The sequence below is a fragment of the Centroberyx affinis genome, unplaced genomic scaffold (assembly GCF_046629955.1).
Source record: "Centroberyx affinis isolate AG114_WGS23_722 - 3 ecotype Tasmania unplaced genomic scaffold, CSIRO-AGI_Caff_v1 ptg000334l_1, whole genome shotgun sequence".
NCBI lineage: Eukaryota > Metazoa > Chordata > Actinopteri > Beryciformes > Berycidae > Centroberyx > Centroberyx affinis.
In genome coordinates this window covers 49,339-68,690 of record NW_027279009.1, presented here as the reverse complement: position 1 = coordinate 68,690, position 19,352 = coordinate 49,339, and the positions used below count along the sequence as shown (strand labels likewise).

Genomic DNA, 19,352 nt, shown 5'->3' with positions numbered 1-19,352 from the left:
TTCCTACTCTTGGATGTTGACACTGACAGCAGCACCGAAATCTCCTGAGACAATGAAAAGCAATATAAGATCCAGATAAATGATAGCTGCTTTACAGAGAATAACTTCATTACAATAAAAAAGAGGAAATGTACATTATAATGTTATAATAATTTTTTTATTATAATGAAAACTGAAAATGCTACTTTATTATTGTGAAAACAGAAAACTATAATTACTTTGAAAATGATCAAGAAAACTGAGAAAATACAACTTTATTATTATGAAAAGAAAACATTACTTTATTATAATGAGAACAGAGAAAACCTAACTTTATTATGCTAGAAACAGAAAAAAGAAAACTTAACTTTAACGGAGAAATAACTACACTTTATTATAAGAGAATATTTAACTTTATCATAATAAAAACAAAGTAGAGAAAATAACATTGTTTCCAGTAAGTGTAAGAATCTGCTGCTGAATCTTTTTGTTTGGTTTGGTTTTGTAAAGTACAGTAGAAGTGGCCAGTTAACTTTACTTGATTTATGAAGAAAAATAAAAGGTATAGAAACAAAAGAGGCTTAAACTGGGATTTGAACCCAGGCTGTTGTGTGCCCACTGTTTGCACGGTAACTGGTCAATCCAGTGTTGACCATTGATTTTTTATTTTGTTTTTTTAAATGTCTGTTTAACAAAAAAATGTCTTTAACAATCCAAAGGTCACATTCTAGCAACAGAATCCTGAATCCCCTATCAATGGATACATCACTAAATACATCACTAAATATATACAAGACAGGCAACAAATAACAGGCCATTACTGTTTTACAGCAATCCTTTTTTTCTATTCCTAAATGCTATAGGAAAAATCCACCCTAAAACACTTAAAAAAAAAAGAAAGAAAAGAAAAAACAGCTACTGGCAATGACTTTGCTTTTTTGTGTCCCTTTTGTTGTTCACTGATGCATTTTTCTTTTCTGCATGCATAACTGTCCAAACATAGACAATGTGACGCCACGTTGAGATATTTCCAGTGCAGCTACAATGGCGTTTAATACTGTCTAACAACTGTCTAAAATGGTAAATGTCAGGTTATGGTAAATGACACAAGGGTTCCTTTCTAGAGCCGCCATTTTGCACCAACGTTCAACAATCATACAGGGAGAAACATCACAAACATCACAGATTGGTAGTATCTAACAGTATAACAGTAACAATGTTGCCTTTAAGTTCATATTTCTAAAACAAATATACACAAGATCAAGTCTGTAAAAAGGCTATCATGCTGTCAACCATTATATTATAATCTAAGGACAATAATCTTGTGAAAAGCAAGGTTATCTTACATGTTACTGTGAAAGAGATCCATGCACTGTAGTAGCATGCATATCTCAAATCAATTGGATCATAAATGAAAGTATGTAGCTGGACAATGAGGATAAATCCTTGACACAATGAGGATAAAGATGTGCATATGATTTAAAACTGTATTTGAATAGTTTCACTGACAATACATATGAAGAGTTCATTTTTAAAATGCTATTTATCCATTTGGGGGGAAAAAATATACTATATATGTGGCGGTTATCATTCAATAACTCCAAAATATAGAGCATCCGTTTCAGCACATATTGCTTTCTTCAGCATAAAATATCACATCATCTCAGGGACATAGTCTGCAAAACAGGTGTTCCAAATCAATGACATCATGGGGCAATCAGACAGAAAGAAATAGTGTCTAGAAATGCCAAAAAAGACCATTCACATATGTCTACATTGTTCAAGGAACCACCAGATTCAATGTAAAGATTCACAGAATAGAAAAAAACCCCAGTAGAAAAACATTAGAATATACTGTATATATACAATTAAGTAGATATAAATAGAAAAAAGAAGGTCTACAACAGTAGAGAATTCAATATTGCACCCCAATAAGGAATTAATTAAATCTTACATCAAGAACAGAGTAGAAAAATAGCAAAAATATAAAAATTCTTCTTTAGTACTGTGCATTAAGTCAATGTATATATGAATATGCATTTAGGAAACCAATCTTTTCAGGAATCAGGAATAAGCCTACAAGAAAACTACAGGAAAGGTCTGAGATTCGTCAGCCAAGGACATCAGTTCCCTGCTATCCTTTAAAATGTGCTGTAATTTGTTTTAACTTTGTGCCATCAACCAGTATGAGGACATGCCACTAAATGGTGGCTATCTCATTTTAAAAGAAAAGATTTTCCCACAAAAAATATCAGTATTATTACAAATGACATTTCAAATAAGTAACAGAGAACATAATATTAATAAATCTGGCCACTGCAGTTAGCTATGGCAGCAGTTAGGACTGTTCTGGTCATAGGAATTGATTTTGTGCAGTGAAACCCACTCAAAGTGAAAGACCAAGCTTTTGTCAACTTTGGGGCCAACTCAACTGTCTTAGAAGAGGTGACTGACAAGTTCGAAGCATACCAGCAGTATCAACAAACGGACCTACAAAAAATAGAAAAACCTGTGCTTCCTGCTCACAGCAACGTTCCATTAAGAGTCACAGATGGATAGGAAGAATAGAGTCACACTGCCACCATGTGTAAGACTCAAGGAACGGCTGGAGTTGCCCCCTGTTACAGCCAACCCTCATGTAATGTCATTTACATTTTAGACATTTGGCTGACACTGTTACCCAGAGCAACTTCCGAGAATAGAATACCATTACATTGCTGAATCGCCAACATGACAAGAGATTAACTGCCATAAACACTCCTGTGTCACTACAAGTGCTAAAAAAATAAGAAAAGGTACATATGTTTTTTTGTAAACAAGTCAGGAGCAATTTCAGAGCAAGTTGAGGACAAAGACATCAAAGGTTTACAGTGACATTTTCCTAATTTTATAGCAGAACAAATACAAAACTTTAAATGGCTGCATCTTTTTTTTAAATTAAAAACATAACATCAGAATTAGCTGATATTCCTAACAAGTGCAGTCACATATTTTTTCAGTCTTGGACACTTGAGTCTTGTGGATTTTCCCTTTTATTTTAATTTTGTTCATGATTACATATGTGTTCTTTTGACCATCACATAGAGCTCAGCCAGAGCTTTCCAATGATATGCAATACTCATTTTTAGCCAAAATGTCACTTATGCCCCTTTTGCACCAAACCCTTGATATAACGGACAGATGTATGATTATGACAGTTCATGTATGTATGGCAAAAGTCAAAGACATTATTGCAGGAGATAGGAGAGAGATGTAGGCAATGCCAAGAATTGCAATACAGCTTTCAGGGCATTGGCAATTGTTTCACTGGTAGTAGAAGTGATACTACGAATAGTACTGGTAGCAAACTTAGTCATACTAAACTAAAACTGAACTAGTAGCAGCACTAACGGGAGCAGGAGATTAATGGTTGGTCCAGAAGCAGTCGTAGGGGATTGGCATGTAGTTGCAGTAATAGTAGTAGGAGGAGGAGGAGGAGGATGTGTTGTAGTAGTGGTAGAAGGTTCAGTTGGTGTAGTAGTAGCAGTAGTAGTCGTAGGAGGATGTGTTGTAGTAGTGGTAGAAGGTTCAGTTGGTGTAGTAGTAGCAGTAGTAGTAGTAGGAGGATGTGTTGTAGTAGTGGTAGAAGGTTCAGTTGGTGTAGTAATAGTAGTAGGAGGAGGCTGTGCTGTAGTAGTAGTAGAAGGTTCAGTTGGTGTAGTAATAGTAGTAGGAGGAGGCTGTGCTGTAGTAGTGGTAGAAGGTTCAGTTGGTGTAGTAATAGTAGTAGGAGGAGGCTGTGTTGTAGTAGTGGTAGAAGGTTCAATTGGTGTAGTAATAGTAGTAGGAGGAGGCTGTGTTGTAGTAGTGGTAGAAGGTTCAGTTGGTGTAGTAATAGTAGTAGGAGGAGGCTGTGTTGTAGTAGTGGTAGAAGGTTCAGTTGGTGTAGTAATAGTAGTAGGAGGAGGCTGTGTTGTAGTAGTGGTAGAAGGTTCAGTTGGTGTAGTAATAGTAGTAGGAGGAGGCTGTGCTGTAGTAGTGGTAGAAGGTTCAGTTGGTCTAGCAGTAGTAGTAGGAGACTGTGTTGTAATAGTTGTGGTAGCAGGCTCAGTAGGGACTGCTGTTGTAGTGGTTTGTTGATTGGGTGATACTCTGGTCACTGTAGCGCTAGGCACTGCAATCCAATATGTGCGGACGCTCTGCATAAATGTTGCTCTGCGTGAAGACAGGACATATGGTGATCAGTACCTGAGGTGGGTTTAATGGGGAAGTCCACTGTATGACAACCTTTAGCTTGTTCAATACTGGGTGAGTATGCTGAGTACCATGTATTCTCTGTAATTTTAGGAAAATGTCTACCATTGCAGAATAATATCACAATATAAGAGAATGGATAGGATGGACAATTTGGACTTTCACCAATTGATGTTGTTTTGTAGAAGTCTTGACAATTTGGAAGTGGGTTATATCTTTTAGAATTGTGTGCTGTTTTATGTTTAATGTGACCTATGGGATCAACCCACCATGTTGAATTCCTTGCATGACAAAACTTACTTGACCAATAAAACTAATTCTTATTCTGATTCTGATAATTATGTGGTATGATAAGGTTACTGTACAAAAAAGACTTACCTGAAAACAATGTTCCCCAGGGAATTTGTGGAAGGTGCTGTCCAGACTGCGGTCACACCTCTCTTGGGTCGGTTATCAGTCTGGATCACTGCACCATTCTTTGTGGTTGAGAAAAATAGCATGCAAAGCAAATCAAGATTTTTTTGTTTAATCCAGTTCAAACCCAAAATACACAAGGCCTTGGATTTAGCATTCGATTAGATGCCAAGGATTATTAATTAATTATGGATCAGGACTAAATACATCAGACAAAGACCGCACATAGCATGGTATTGTAAATGTCACACAAAATCATCCAAATAAGAAGGCACTTCTTGGTGTTAGTGAATGTGTGACTACATGGACAGTAGGGTTCGACTGACAGTGGTTTTTCAACGCTGATACCGCAACCCAGTCGCCAGAATAAAATGTTGGCATTTTACGTTTCTGCAAACCACGGATACATTGAACGTTTCTGAACCAAAAATACATTTCATATCAACATTTCTAGATACGTATATATCAACGTTAGAGTGTTTTAACTGCATTTACATTTACATTTTTGTTTGGAATCCCCAGCCCCCCAATTCTCGTATATGCGCTTGTTTACGGCCTATGGCCATAGGCTAATTTAATTTTCTGTGACATGCACGCATATTTCCTTTACGAAATATGAACACAATATTCTTAACAACCCCCGAAATGATTGGTTCTTGGTTCCTGTGATAGGAATGGGACGCTGTGATGAGGTAAATTAATGTTTAGAATGTTGCACATTCTCTGCATAATGTTGCACAGTCTGCGTTGTTTACGAGTTTATGAGTTTATGTAAAGTGTCATTTACACAAACCCAGATGAAGATTCGTCACCTTAATAGTGCACTTGAGTAATTTACTAATTTAAAGATAAATGATTTTAGCCGGCTTTCACTCCTAAACCCAGCGCACTCGTTGCCATAACGACGGTAGCCCGGACAGATTTGGCAGTGACACAGCGCGTAGCAAAGCTCGTTGATTTCAACGAAGCACCTTTATTTGACAGGATTCATTAATTTATTATTATTCATATTTCACATCCAAAGGAAATGCAATACATAAAGTCAGTCTGTAAAACCTGCAATGACATTTTATTAACTCTGCACATTTTATTTATTTAGCTATTCACTTATGTTTTTTGTAAATTAATTTTTCATTTAAAAGCCTAATAATAATAATAATAATAATAATAATAATAACTTTATTTGTATAGCACTTTTCTAAAAACAATGTTTACAAAGTGCTTTACATACAGTAAAATCCAACAGCAGCAATAAAAGAAAATAGGCATAAAAAGTAAAATATGATGTAGACAGGTACAAAAAAAAAAAAAAAAAAAAAAACACAAACCAACAGAGATACAATTAAAAGCAGATCGAACTTTACATAAAAGTGTGTGCCGAAAAGAAATTATAAAAAATAAAAAATAGGAATAAAAGGTAATACAGGAGATAAACAGGTGCAACTAAAACAAAGAAACAGAGATACAATTAAAAACAGATGGAACTCTAAATAAAAGTGTGTGCCAAAACACAAAAAAGGCAAAAACATGGACATACAGGTAGAAGTAGGCAACACTACCGTTCAAGAGTCCAGAGCCAGCGAGAACCCTCCATGCCCCCGAAAGAGACCGATACCCCCAATCCACCAGGGCAGCACCAAACCAGAAACACAGCCGAGACACCGACAATGCCACAAACCAATACCACCACTCCAAATGACTGCTCCACTCCCCAAACCCCCGGCCCATCAAGGAACCCCCCATGCGCAGCAGCGACAGCCCCGCAGACCCCAGGCACTCCAGCCACCATGCCCCCAGGACACCCGGCAAAGCCCCGCCCCACGCCCCCTGCAGAACCCGCCACCGGCGCAAACGGCCCACAGGGCATCCCCCACGGACCCCACGATCAAGCCACCCCCACAAAAGCCCGACAGGACCCAGACCGGCCGACCGCACCGGCCAACCCGGCAGAGACAGCACCCGTCTCCACAAACCCGCCAGCCGATCATCGCCCCGAGAGACGAAAGCCACCCCAAGCGCGACATCGCCAAGAAACCGAAGACCCCCGCGCAAAGGCGCACACCCCAGCATGAAATCCCCAGCCTCCCGGCAACCCCACGCATGGAAGCAGCCCCCATCCCCCAAAACAACAACCGACCGCCGAGCCAGGAGAGACGAGCACCGCCTCCGACAGACCGACCAGCGAAACCGCCCGATCCAAACCCCATCAAGCCCTGCGGGAAACAGCCTGAACGCACGGCCCGCGAGAAAACGCCCCACAAGCCAATCGCACCCATGGCAAGTGCCGCAGGAAGCGCGCGGCGAAACCCCAGCCGAGAATCCTTTCTGTGCTTTAAATGTAATCAGTAAAAAATGATCTTAAAAAAGATCTTAAAATCAATTCTAAATCTTACTGGTAGCCAGTGCAGATGTGCTAAGACTGGGGTAATATGGTCTCTACGTTTAGTGCCAGTTAAAATTCTAGCTGCAGCATTTTGAACAAGGTATAAAGGCAGGTATAAAGAGAGTTGCAATAGTCTAGACGAGATGAGATAAAAGCATGAATTACCTTCTCTAAGTCAGCATGAGATAAAAATGACTTGATTTTTTATACGTTTCTTAGTTGAAGGAAGCAAGACTGCACAACTCTCTTTACCTGATCCTCGAAACTCAGGTCACTGTCAAAAATCACTCCTAAGTTTCTGGCCACAGGCTTTATGTTAGATGATAAGTCACCCAGATCATGTAAAATAAGATTTCTTGCGTTGGGCTGCCCAAATAAGACAATTTCAGTTTTGCTTTCATTTAACTGAAGAAAATTTTGTGACATCCAACACTTAATGTCCGTAAGACAGTTTCTCAGAGTGTTAAGGCAATTGGGATCATTATGTCTTAAGAGTAGATATAACTGTGTGTCGTCAGCATAGCTGTGAAAGGAAACATTATGCTTACGAATTATGTGACCAAGTGGAAGCATGTAGAGGGAGAAGAGGATGGGGCCAAGAATTGAGCCCTGTGGAACCCCACAGGTGATGTCTGCTGTGGTCGACGATGACTTTCCTATTCTGACAGAGAAGGTCCTATTAGATAAATAGGATTTAAGCCAACCCAGTGCTAAGTCTGAGATACCTACCCATTGTTCAAGGCGCTCAATTAAGATAGCATGATCTACAGTGTCAAAAGCTGCACTCAGGTCTAGAAGGATTAAGACTGAGCATTCTCCTGCATCTGCTGTGAGAAGGAGGTCGTTTGCTACTTTGACCAGGGCTGTTTCTGTGCTGTATAATGCTCTAAAACCTGACTGGAATTTTTCAAAAATATTATTATGGTTCAGATAAGATAATAATTGGGTAAAAACAGTTTTTTCTAAAACTTTTGATAAAAAAGGCAGTTTAGAAATGGGTCTAAAATTGGTAGGATCAGACACATCAAGGTTGGGCTTTTTAAGAAGAGGCTGAACCACTGAATGCTTAAAACTAGAAGGAAAAGTTCCTGTGGCCAGGGAGCTGCTGACAATAGACAGAATACTAGGACCTACTGTGTCAAAGACATCTTTGAGAAATTTTGTTGGAACAACATCAGAACAGCAAGTAGAGGACCTCATTTGGGAGACAATATCCTTTAAAAACAATAAAGAAATTGGTTGAAAACAATTTAAAACAGCTGAATTTTCCAACAAAACAGGTGAGTCCCTGTCAGCAGGTGAAATCTGACATCTTATATTTTCAACCTTCTGAGTAAAAAAAACTAAAAATTCCTCACACTTCTCTGGGGAGGCTTCAAGGCTGTGGCTGGGGGAGGGGCTAATGACAGAATCTATGGCTTGGAACAGAACCTTAGAGTTATGACAGTTTTTAGATATAAGGTCTGAGAAAAAAGCAGCTCTTGCATCCTTAACCATTTTCTGATATGTGAGCATTCGATTTCTCAAAATATCATGGAAGATCTGTATTTTATTAGCCTTCCATTTTCGCTCAGCTTTTCTACATTCTCTTAGAGAGGCCTGAGTTGTATCATTGAGCCATGGAAGAGCTCGAGGTTTTGACTTCCTGTTTTTGAGAGGAGCAATGGAATCCAGTACTGCCAAACAGGTTTGATTAAAGTGAGTAACTAGCTCATCAGTGTGACTGTGGGAAGTCATGACAGATATATCACTGTGAGTTGCCAGGAAAGCCTCAGAGAATCTGGTAGCAGAGGTTGCGTTAAAAATGCGAGAGCTGAGGGGAGAGGATGGCTTTCAGGTAGAAGGAAATAGTGGAGCATCAAATACAATTGCCTTGTGGTCAGACACACACATATCCTTTATCTCAAGATTATTTAGGGGCAAGCCAGATGATAGTACAAGGTCAAGAGTATGACCCTTTACATGAGTAGGCTCAGTAACAAATTGAATAAGGTTAAAAGACTCAATAAGCTGCATAAAATCAGTGACAAGTGCATGTGATGGGCAACACACATGGATGTTAAAATCACCAAGTATTAAAATTCTGTCGTATTTAGGCACAATGAGAGACAGAAGGTCAGAGAATTCCTGGATGAAATCTTGGTTCAGTTTAGAGGGTCTGTAGACTAGGACACATAGCAAGGGAGCCTTACCATTTACTAGGAAACTCAGTGATTCAAAAGTGTGAAAAGTGCCATTACAGATGGGGGAACATTTTATATGATTTTTGTGAATAACAGCTACCCCACCACCACGACCAGATAGTCTGGGTTGATGGAAATGAATAAAACCAGGGGGTGTAGCTTCAATCAATGGAGTGAAATCACCTAGACTCAACCAAGTTTCAGTAATCATAAAAAAATCTAAATTAAAAGAGTTAATAAAATCATGACAGATAAAAGACTTGTTAGAGAGAGATCTAACATTCAAAAGTCCAAACCTGACAGCTAGGTCGGAGGTGGGAGTGTAAGATCTCTTCTTAGTGCAGACAATTGATAAAAGATTCTGAGAGTTGACGCCTCTGGAACTGATCCACGGCTTCACTATATTAAGTCTTTCCCTGGTAATAACGGCAATATTAGTGGGGGAGAAATTATCAATGGGACTGTTTTTAACCCTAACCCTGTTTTTTGATAGACCAAGCACTGTGGGATATTCTGATTTTGACCCGGAACCGAAGTTATAGTTACTTGGCCCCTGGGGACGTCAATCGGTGACGGAGTTCTCAACTATGTTAATGGCCACAAGGTGGTCACAGGAGGCTGAGTGATGGTTGTATGTGGTTGAATAAAAAAATGTTACCAGCCAACATTTGTGAGCCACGGTGGTTAGGGTGGAGACCATCCCTTTTGAAAAGGGCAGACCGTTCCCAGAAAAGATTAAAATTATCGATAAAACCATAATTCAGACGAGTGCATTGGGATTGAAGCCAACTGTTGAGGCTAAGCAGTCTGCTAAAACGCCCATAGCCCCGATTGATTGTCGGTAGGGGGCCGGAGATAAAGATGTCCTTTCCACAGGACTTTAGTGCGTTAAAAAGAACATAAAAATCCCGTTTCAACAGTTCAGATTGTCGACGTGGGATGTCGTTAGTGCCAGCGTGAATGACGACCGTGCATACAGAGGGGTACAGAGTTAGTAGGCCAGCAAGTTCGGCGATAACATCAGTTACCTTAGCTCCAGGAAGGCAGTGGGTCACCGCCGACCTGGACTTGACGCCCCTGATGACGGAGTCGCCGATGATGAGGGTTGTTGGCTGTGGCTGTGATGAGGGGCCGTCGAGGGAGCAGCGACGACTACCGTGTAGCGAAGCCGGACGCTGAGGAAAATATTGTGGCGAGGAGGTGGCATCGCTCTTGGGAGGGGAGTGAAGTCCTGCTGGCTCGGAGCGAGGAAGACCTCCAGAGCGACGGATCACGGCCTCCTTCAACATCTTGCGGCGGGAAGAGGAGGTCACTGCCCGGGGAGGGGGCCGCTTGTTTGGCTTTCCCACGGTGGAATGTCGAGCCGCCCGATCGATCCTAGCCACCGGTGGTGAAGAAGCAGCAGTGCCAGCCGGTACCGTTGCCAGGGAGGGGTCCAGGTCAGGTGGGATCGTGACCGCAGCGGCATCAGCCTGGTGAACCGGAGCCTCATCGGACAGAATCGCATAGCGGTTCGACAGGTTTAAGCGAGGTGGTGGGGCAGCCCTGACCGGGTCTCTCTTTCCGCCGCGGATCACCACCTCTGCCCAGGACGACTGATGGCTGGGTGTTGAGCAGGAGGAAGGTCGTGGACAGGTGGAAGGGTCCCACAGGACTGTGTCGTGGACGGCTGAGCTAAGCGTAGCAATCTGTTTAGACTGCCCAGAAGCCATGTCCATAAAGCTGGACAGAAGTGAGTCTTTCTTCTGTAATTCATCAGATAGCCGTTGAATGTCTTCCTTGAGGTTAGTAATAGTCCTGTTTGCTTTCTGAAGCAGTACACAGTCTTCACAGGGCATAGTTGAAGTTCACTTTGTTAAGCTTGGCCACAGGCTAAAGGCGAGCCTAGCCAAGCAAATAGCCGGGGCGGCTTGGCTATCGAGCTGGCAGAAGATAGTCCGATAAAAAGAAAACCCAGCTGGGAAATATCGTAAAACCAATGGAGCTGTGATAAAATAATGTAAAAATAAATAAGTAAATACAATTGATTTCGCGGGGTTAAAACGTAGAGCCGGCTGACGGAGAAATGGGTTAAAACATTGAGCCGGCTGTCAGAGCTAAAACAGTACACGGTCGCCGCCATGATGCTATCCCACAATGCAACTCGTAATGTATCCCAGAGTTTCCCCTAGAATATGTAGGGTGGTCACCCTGCCTTAAAGAGCTGCTAACTCACCTGAAACATTTTTATTAGTATGGTATGGGTTCTAATAAAAGGTAAATATTAGCCCGATATATCGGAAAATTGATATATTGGTCTAACCTACTAATGGATAGCATGTATAATCTTACAGATAAAGTAAACTCAAATAAAGACTCAAATAAGGTTATAATCAAAACAGAAAAATCTCTTTTTCAGGTTTTGAGAAAATGGGGTTTTACCAAGGTACGATGTTATGCAGTAGTTTTACTCACCTGAATGTTGTTGCATGGCATAAACTGTGCATTTTGTGTGATAGAACTAAAACTTCCCACAGCAGTGTTCCCTCCCACCTCCTGGGCTTCAAGTTGAAACCCTATGAAGGGGGAAGTATTTCCCTCTAGGGTCACTGAGGAGGAGAATATGAGACAATGTAGGAGAACTCAGCTATCAGTTGTGGACAGTTTAAACAGCTTCTGAACTGATGCATGATGAACTTGGTTACTCAGACCCTTCTTGTTTACCCCAACCATATGATACTAGTTGTAGAGTAATTTAGAGCCAAGCTTAGTCACAGATGAATTCTCTTCGAGATACATTGAAATTTAAAAATGCTGCAAAAAGAATCAAACAATTAATATAGGCTAGTCCGAGTCTATATGATGTTTATGCCGGTGCCATTTAGAGTTACAGCTATTTTCCTTCTGTCCACATCTAGTTTACATTTCCCCCAATCATTTTTCAATGCATGCTTTTTTGATTTATTTTATGGTGTCAAACCTAGCTTGAAATTAATTGCTGTCCCAGCAAACAAAGACCGCTAACGAAGATGCCCTAAATAAAAAGACATGCATGTGACAATACAGCTTGAAATGATTTGAGGGATTTCTTCCTGTCGGAGACTTCCATTTCTTCCTGTGGGTGTCAGGTGACTGACAGTAAGCAGAATGTAACATAATGCAGCACTGATATGAAAACACTCAAATCCAGCACAGCACAATAACAATAAAACAGTTACCTTGCCAAAACCATTTAGGCTTCATGTTTACTATGATATATTATCCTGCTTGGGCAATTTTCAAATCTGTGAAAGTTGCTGTCATTACTGTACAAGAATCCCTCAAGCTCCCTCGTCTACTTCTACTTCAGTTAGTGATTTCCTACATTTCCCAGAATGACTTTCAACAGAGAACAGGTGTGAACTTGGTGCTTCAATCAAAGATGGGCATATGGGCATATAAATAGCTTGAAAGTGTGATCATTAAGCTGTGGGTTGTTGTCTATGATCAACACACCTTACTCAAAACTGTCTTGTGGCTGCATTGCATTCTGGTCTATTGAGGCTGCTGTCAGTGGAGAAATTGGTCTCTCTCTTCTACAATGGATTTCTCCCTGTATGATTGTTGAACATGGTGAATCAAAGCTCTTGCTCTTTGATTCTGAGGGACTGACACCAAAACATAATGCTTACCATTGCTGTTTTAGACAGTTGCTAGATTTTGGGGCGGGACATAAAATGGGAGGAGATCATTCAAAAGTGGCCGGCGGTGTAAACCAATGGGATATCCGTTAGGGAGAGAAAGGCAAGAGGCGGAGAGGCGAGATTGTTCAAAAATCTGTGATGGTTTTACTGTGTGGAATTTTTTGTGTATCCCCACTGCTACAGCATGATGTAGCCACTAAAAATGTACTGTTTTCTGGGAACTAAATATAATAGGGGGGAAAAAATGTGTTTATTAAATAGGTGTATATTATGACATGGTTGTGTAAATTAGAAACCACAGCAAAAGACAGGAACAGGTAGCATGGGGCATTACTGAAGAACTAGAGACTCACCAGTGATCATATCCCCTGGCGCATAGGTGGTTTGGGACAGAGTGATGTTGTTTGGTGGGGTGGAGCTCTGTCCTGGGCTAGAATGAAAATTCAAGACTAGGTTTCTTGGATCCAGAGTGCCGCAGGAGTCTATGAAGGGAGCAGATGAAAAGCCTTCCACAAGGACGTGATTCCAAGAGAAGAGCAGACAAAGGCATCCCAGCAGCATTTTAAGGCAGGAGGCAGCGCCCAGAACAGGCGAAGATATACTGTAACACAACACACACACACACACACACACACACACATTCGACACAATAAAGAAGATTAGCGAGTGAGTCTGGACTACCAGTGCTCGAAAGCAGCTGTACATATTTCCCTCATATTTAAAGCTGTAATAAGCAAAATTGTCTGACCACTAGATGGCGACGGAAACTGCAACACATTTGTAAGTAACACACAGACTGTAAAAAAAAAGATGGACGTAGTGAGTGTGACCTCACCCACAGGTTTCTGAGGGCTGTTTTGAAGCCTAAAGATTGGGTTTACGATTGCTACCATGTTGACATTTTTTTGAGCCAGCGCAGCAAAAGCCAGCCTTAGAGCCGCAGCTCCACCTGTTATTGGCCCGTTATCGATGACCTATCGATCACTGGACGGGCGACCTGTCAATCACTAGGAAAACAACTCCGTTTTATATCCGTTATATCCCATCAATGACACAATTATTTTGAAAATTGCCATATGGACACACATTAGAGTTAAATTAGCTACTGAGACCAAAACCTCTTGTCGAAAAAATTTATTGACTTTACATTTTGAGTGAGAAGTTGGGTTGTGGTCCCATTGACTTGCATGGAGTTGGGCCGGATTTGGAGTCCTTTTGCAGCCAGCCCCTAGTTGATGTTAGAGGAATTGCCGCCTGCCAACACTTCCTTATTGGCTTCAAAATTCATCTGTGGTTTTGGCCGCTTGGTAACACACAGCAAAGCCACTGCACTACGGAGGCCTCCTACATTGCATACATTGCAAAGCACCGTGCATAAAGGCTAGTAGCTAAGCTAAACGTACCTACGGAGAAGTGTCGGCGGTTACCAGACTCGCTTTGACAGAACTTTCTCCCGCTGAAGGTTACATGTCCCACAATGACAAGTGAAGAGGGAGGTAGCAAGTTTACTAGTTTAACAAGTTTACTCACTCGCTTCATCGATTCCGTCATTACCAGAACTTTTTTCAGGAATTGGAGGGGCAGAACAGCGCTTTTAAACAGTGAGGGCAGAGACAAGCTAGTAAAGAAAAAAGTGAAAAGCTGCTGAATGGACCAGGAGGAGCTTTGTTCCGGAGCGGAATTTGACAACAAGCTTTAGAAAAGAGGTGAAAACAGCAACACAGCTGCTGCTGTGTGGATATTGGTTTATATCATTATGTCTCAATGAAATCTCCACATAGCACACATTAGATTCAGGATTGATTATAAGGTCTGATATCGCTTATTGCAGGTTTAACAGTATGAAAACACACCAACTAGGAACACAAAAACAATTAGGAGAAATGCACTACTTCTCAACATTTCACACTGACCTCATTAATAGGATTATTGTGTACCTGATTCCCATGAAATGTTTTGGAGGAGGGGGGTAGGTAGGGAAAATATGGGTCATTCTCTGTTTGTTCCTCAGTCACTTGAGATATCTTGGATACTACTGGCCAAATAATATTGGAACTTGGGTTAATATTTTCGTTAATATTTCTGTTTTCATGTAATCACATGTACTGTGATTACTGGTTGAAGAGATTTTCATGAGCCTGCTCTCCTATAGATTGCAACTTCCCTCCTGTTGTAAACCGCAGTCATGTTGTCCCTACTGTATTTCTGTAGTTACCGTGTAACTTCCCACTAATTCATTCCGCATTCAGACTTCTAGCATGAAGGCTAGATATAAGATTTAAGTAGATGTAAGCAATGATAATAGCTGTAAACATCAACTTAAGGTACACTGGGTTAGTGTCATATCTCATGAAACCTCCAATGGCCACGCATACAGGGAATAGGATATATACATTCTATATATACAACCCTCCAATAATGCGACTAATATTACAGTCATCCACATGTCTTAATCAGGATTAATTATCTAAATGTCACCTTAATTGAAGTAAAATATATAGAATATAGCGGCCATGAAAGAGGTTCAAGCCTCCAGCACCAGGTGCTCTCCCATCCAAAGACTAACCACAGCCAAACCTGCTTAGCTTTCCAGAAAAGCTAGCGATGTGATGCAGGAGCTTTGGTGCTGGCATGTGTTAGTGGTTCTGAGGACTAGTATGTCAGCTAGTGTGTGTGAGGAGGGAAAGTCCGAGGACATCTGGTGGCTGGGAGGAGGATGGCAGGACTGGGGAGTGAAAGGAGTGGTTGACCACGAAACAGGAGCAGATCATGACACAGGCTGCACTCTCTCTCAAATTTCAAAATTAATATCTTCAAAACGACAGTAGATATCAACAACCTTTTAACAACTTTTAATGAGATTAGTCTGTAGATGCTACATAACAATTTTGGTGGTGAACGGTCAAACGGTGTAGGAGGAGATATTAAAAATGTGTTTTTCAAAATCTTTCCAGGCGGAGTACGGTCACCTGGATATGTGTACATTGTACATTGCTGGCAAGAAGGACTTGGCCACCTGGAGATTCGAACCCTAAACCTTTGTATCCCGAGAGAAGGCGACTTACTGACTGCACCACTGGGAAAACATTGTTCCCACGCACGTTCTCACAAGTCACAAGGCAATGACATCACATGGGCAAAACTTTTGTCTATTTAAACTTAAAACTTACAACAGTCAAAATGTTGGTGATAAAATTCTGAAAAAAATCACACATCATTCTGCTGGTTTCGGGTGTATTGTCAAATATTTTGGTGAAGTTTGATCAAACATTTGGCGAAATAGAAAATGTGCATAGAGTACAAATTGCAGCAAGAGATTGAATATCACTGCGGACTCACCGTTTGACCGATCTGAACACCCTTTGAAACACTTGATCTACCATCTAGAGAATGTCTGTGAAAATTTTGGTAGCATATGAATGAAGACTTGTGGAGATATAGATGTTAATTGATTTTGCATATTTTGAAAAATATAGAGTGACGGACTTCTGAATTGACCATAGGTTGCAGTGAGGCAAAGTTTTGTCACAATTCAGTGGATGTGCTGAAAAAAATTCAGCTCTCTGGGACGTACGGGTGATTTATTTCAATTTTTTGAATTTTGGAATGTGAAATGTCTAGAAATTTAGATTCGTTGTAATAAGCTGCGCCCACTTTAATCAATCATTACCAAATTTTATGCATCGACTGGGTCATGACCCTAGATCGTGCAAACCGAATTTCGTCAACGTCGATGAACAATAATAAACCAGCACAAAAACCAGCACAAAAATGTTTAAATGATATCTCTTGATCCCAGCATTTTCATAAAGGCATCAGGATCAGAACTAATGACATTGTCCATCGAAGTAATTCACATTATGTTGAGTGCCTCTAAGCCAGTGGTTCTCAACCTTTTTTGGGCCAGCGCCCCCCTATCCTTTATCCAAGTCCCTTAGCGCCCCCCATCAAATAAAATGTAGGCTAATTGTCTTCCCTGAATATTAATGTTGATTATTATCCTGTTTATTATTAGATTCATTTCTTTGACATGGTCTATGCGTAGCCACGATTTAGCTCCCAATTGGCCGGCTATTTGTAGCCCATTTGTAGCCCACTTTTAGCCCAAACTGTTTAATTGTAGTTTTTGCCTACGGAGCTTGTGAGGTGGATAATATCCCATCATGTTTGCAATGTCAATAATAAATACAAGGTGTTAGTATCATTTCATTGACATGGTCTATGTGGGACTGGCTACTGTATAGCCTGCTTAAGCCCATCCGGCGAAGTTAGCATTAACCTTTGAATTAGAATTATTTTTTGCTGTCACACATTCATACACCATTCTCCGTATTTGACTTTCTTTCATTTTACAAGTAAATACAAAATGCAATTACGATTCTCAACCGCTAGAGGGCAGCTGCACTGCTTGAGAGACATGACGACTGGCAACGCGAGACTTGACAGTTGGTTGGCGTAATGCTCCGCCCGGTGGAAGAAGCAGTCAGAGGCAGAGCAGAACTGAGCAGTTCACGACACGTTTACGGCTTATTTGGTTTATCTTGTAAGTCGCTGTGTTTTTGTCTTGTCATGTGTTCATTATGTATCTACATTATTTGTTATCATGCAGGAACCGTGCCATTTTTAGCGGTTAGCAGTGTAGAGTAAGCCATAGTGTGGTTAGCTTAACATGCTACCTAGAAAGCACATGTGCTGGCACAATATTCATGCACATTTCACAGCAGCAGACGATGTGTGTTCAAGTTGCATCTGTTTGTGTATTTCCTAAAACTAGTGCAGTGCCCGTTCAAAACGTGCCTGTTAGTGTTAGCATTCGCCTTAGCGGTTAGCCGGCAGTTGTTGTTGTTTAAAATATTCCTGTATGTCATTTTTGTAATAAATTCTTTTTATATTTATCTTGTTTGTTGTTGTTTGTTGGATGGATTGACATTTATTATCAGAACATGTTATATTTGAGGAAAAATAATCCTTTTGCCATTATTTTGTTGTCTATTAGACTTATATATGTATTTGTTAAATAGCTGTCTAATTGATGGCTATATACTTGGGCTATGGTTGGACGTCTACTAAACTTTCACTGACAGCCCATATTTAACCGTGCTTTAGCCTAGACGTCAGGTCTACGTATAGACGCCCATTAGACGTCTTTTAAACGAGAGATTGGCTTGCTATTTTGTCTATCAGACGTATATATGTAGTCGTTCAATAGCTGTCTAATTGATGGCTAGGCTATACTTGGGCTATGGTTAGACGTCTACTAAACTTTCACTGACAGCCCAAATGTAGCCGTGTTTTAGCCTAGACGTCAGGTCTACGGATAGACGCCTATTAGACGTCTTTTAAACGCAAAATTGCTTGCTGGGTAAACGCCATGTTGGTGAAATTTTATAGATAATACGTCCCGTTCCCGTGAAGGCAGCATGAAGCTGCGCTACAGAAAGCTGACAGAAACACTGAAGTAAAAAGTATGGAAACGATACACCGTCGTCTCATTGGTGTAAACTGGCAGGTTTTAGAATGTTGCAAACCACATTCTTTTGCAAGTAGTTTCAACTCGTCTCGTCGTGAATCTTTGGTGTAAACTCGCCTTAAACAAACGCCCCCCAAGAACACCTCAACGCTTTCAAATATATTGCTTCCAGCGCCCCCCGACGTTCTCTGAACGCCCCCGTTGAGAAACACTACTCTAAGCCATTCCCCAAAAAGCAAATCACTATTTAATTATGTTTTCCATCTGAAATTACTTAGTCTCTTCAGTTAATCCCTATCCAGATAACTCAATTCAGTTGTTTTCAGAAAAGATTTCAAACATAAAATGTATTAATCTATGAAAAAAACATGAAACTTACAACTTTTGGTCAAGCTGTGTCACGCTGCACCGGAGGATCAGCTGTATCGAATGGAACAAAATCAAAACTGACACACACACTCACACCTACACACATATACCTCATAGATCAGTCATTCATCTATGTTTACTTAAGCCACTTCCTCTTCAGACTTGAAAAAAACACAGATACCAATTGTCCTGATTTGAATTAAAGAGTTTAAAAATAGGATCAAGTTAAGATATATCTTATTACCTTTGTTATTTACTTTCTTTATCTTACTTTTTTTTGTTGGCTCGTCTTTATCAAGAGTGCCAGTGGTTTTGGAGGTCAAGTTAAGTTCTTATGTTGGCAGCCTGCCTGCAAATATTGGTGTAGGCCTATTGTACTTGTGTTGTAATTTTATTTCATAATCTTTCATTGTATTTAATCAATGTTAATATGTTCTTTGTCTATTTATAGTGTCTTCAACATCTCTCAGGACTGCATGTTGAACACTGAAACCTTTTTTAAAACATGTCACCCTTGGAAAAAAAGATATTCTGAAGTTGTTGGTATACAGCACATAAAGAATAAAACACATCTCAAACCAGTTCACCTAAGTTGCTTTCAAAGCAAGGTTATTCTATCATGCTGTATTCCATTAGGCCATTTCAATGTTGGCCTCTGA

The 19,352-nt window shown here is 40.5% G+C and overlaps 1 protein-coding gene across 1 annotated transcript; it reads right to left on the bottom strand.

Annotated features, from left to right (window-relative positions):
- Positions 1–329: 329 nt before the first annotated feature.
- LOC139641040 (salivary glue protein Sgs-3-like) lies at positions 330–18,755 on the bottom strand. Its single transcript, XM_071515263.1, has 5 exons — positions 18,704–18,755; positions 13,208–13,455; positions 11,647–11,780; positions 4,591–4,688; positions 330–4,173 (listed from the first exon to the last, which is right to left on the bottom strand). Exons 2-5 carry the CDS (start codon positions 13,413–13,415, stop codon positions 3,342–3,344), a joined length of 1,272 nt encoding a protein of 423 aa, XP_071371364.1. The 5' UTR covers positions 13,416–13,455; positions 18,704–18,755; the 3' UTR covers positions 330–3,341.
- Positions 18,756–19,352: the final 597 nt, after the last annotated feature.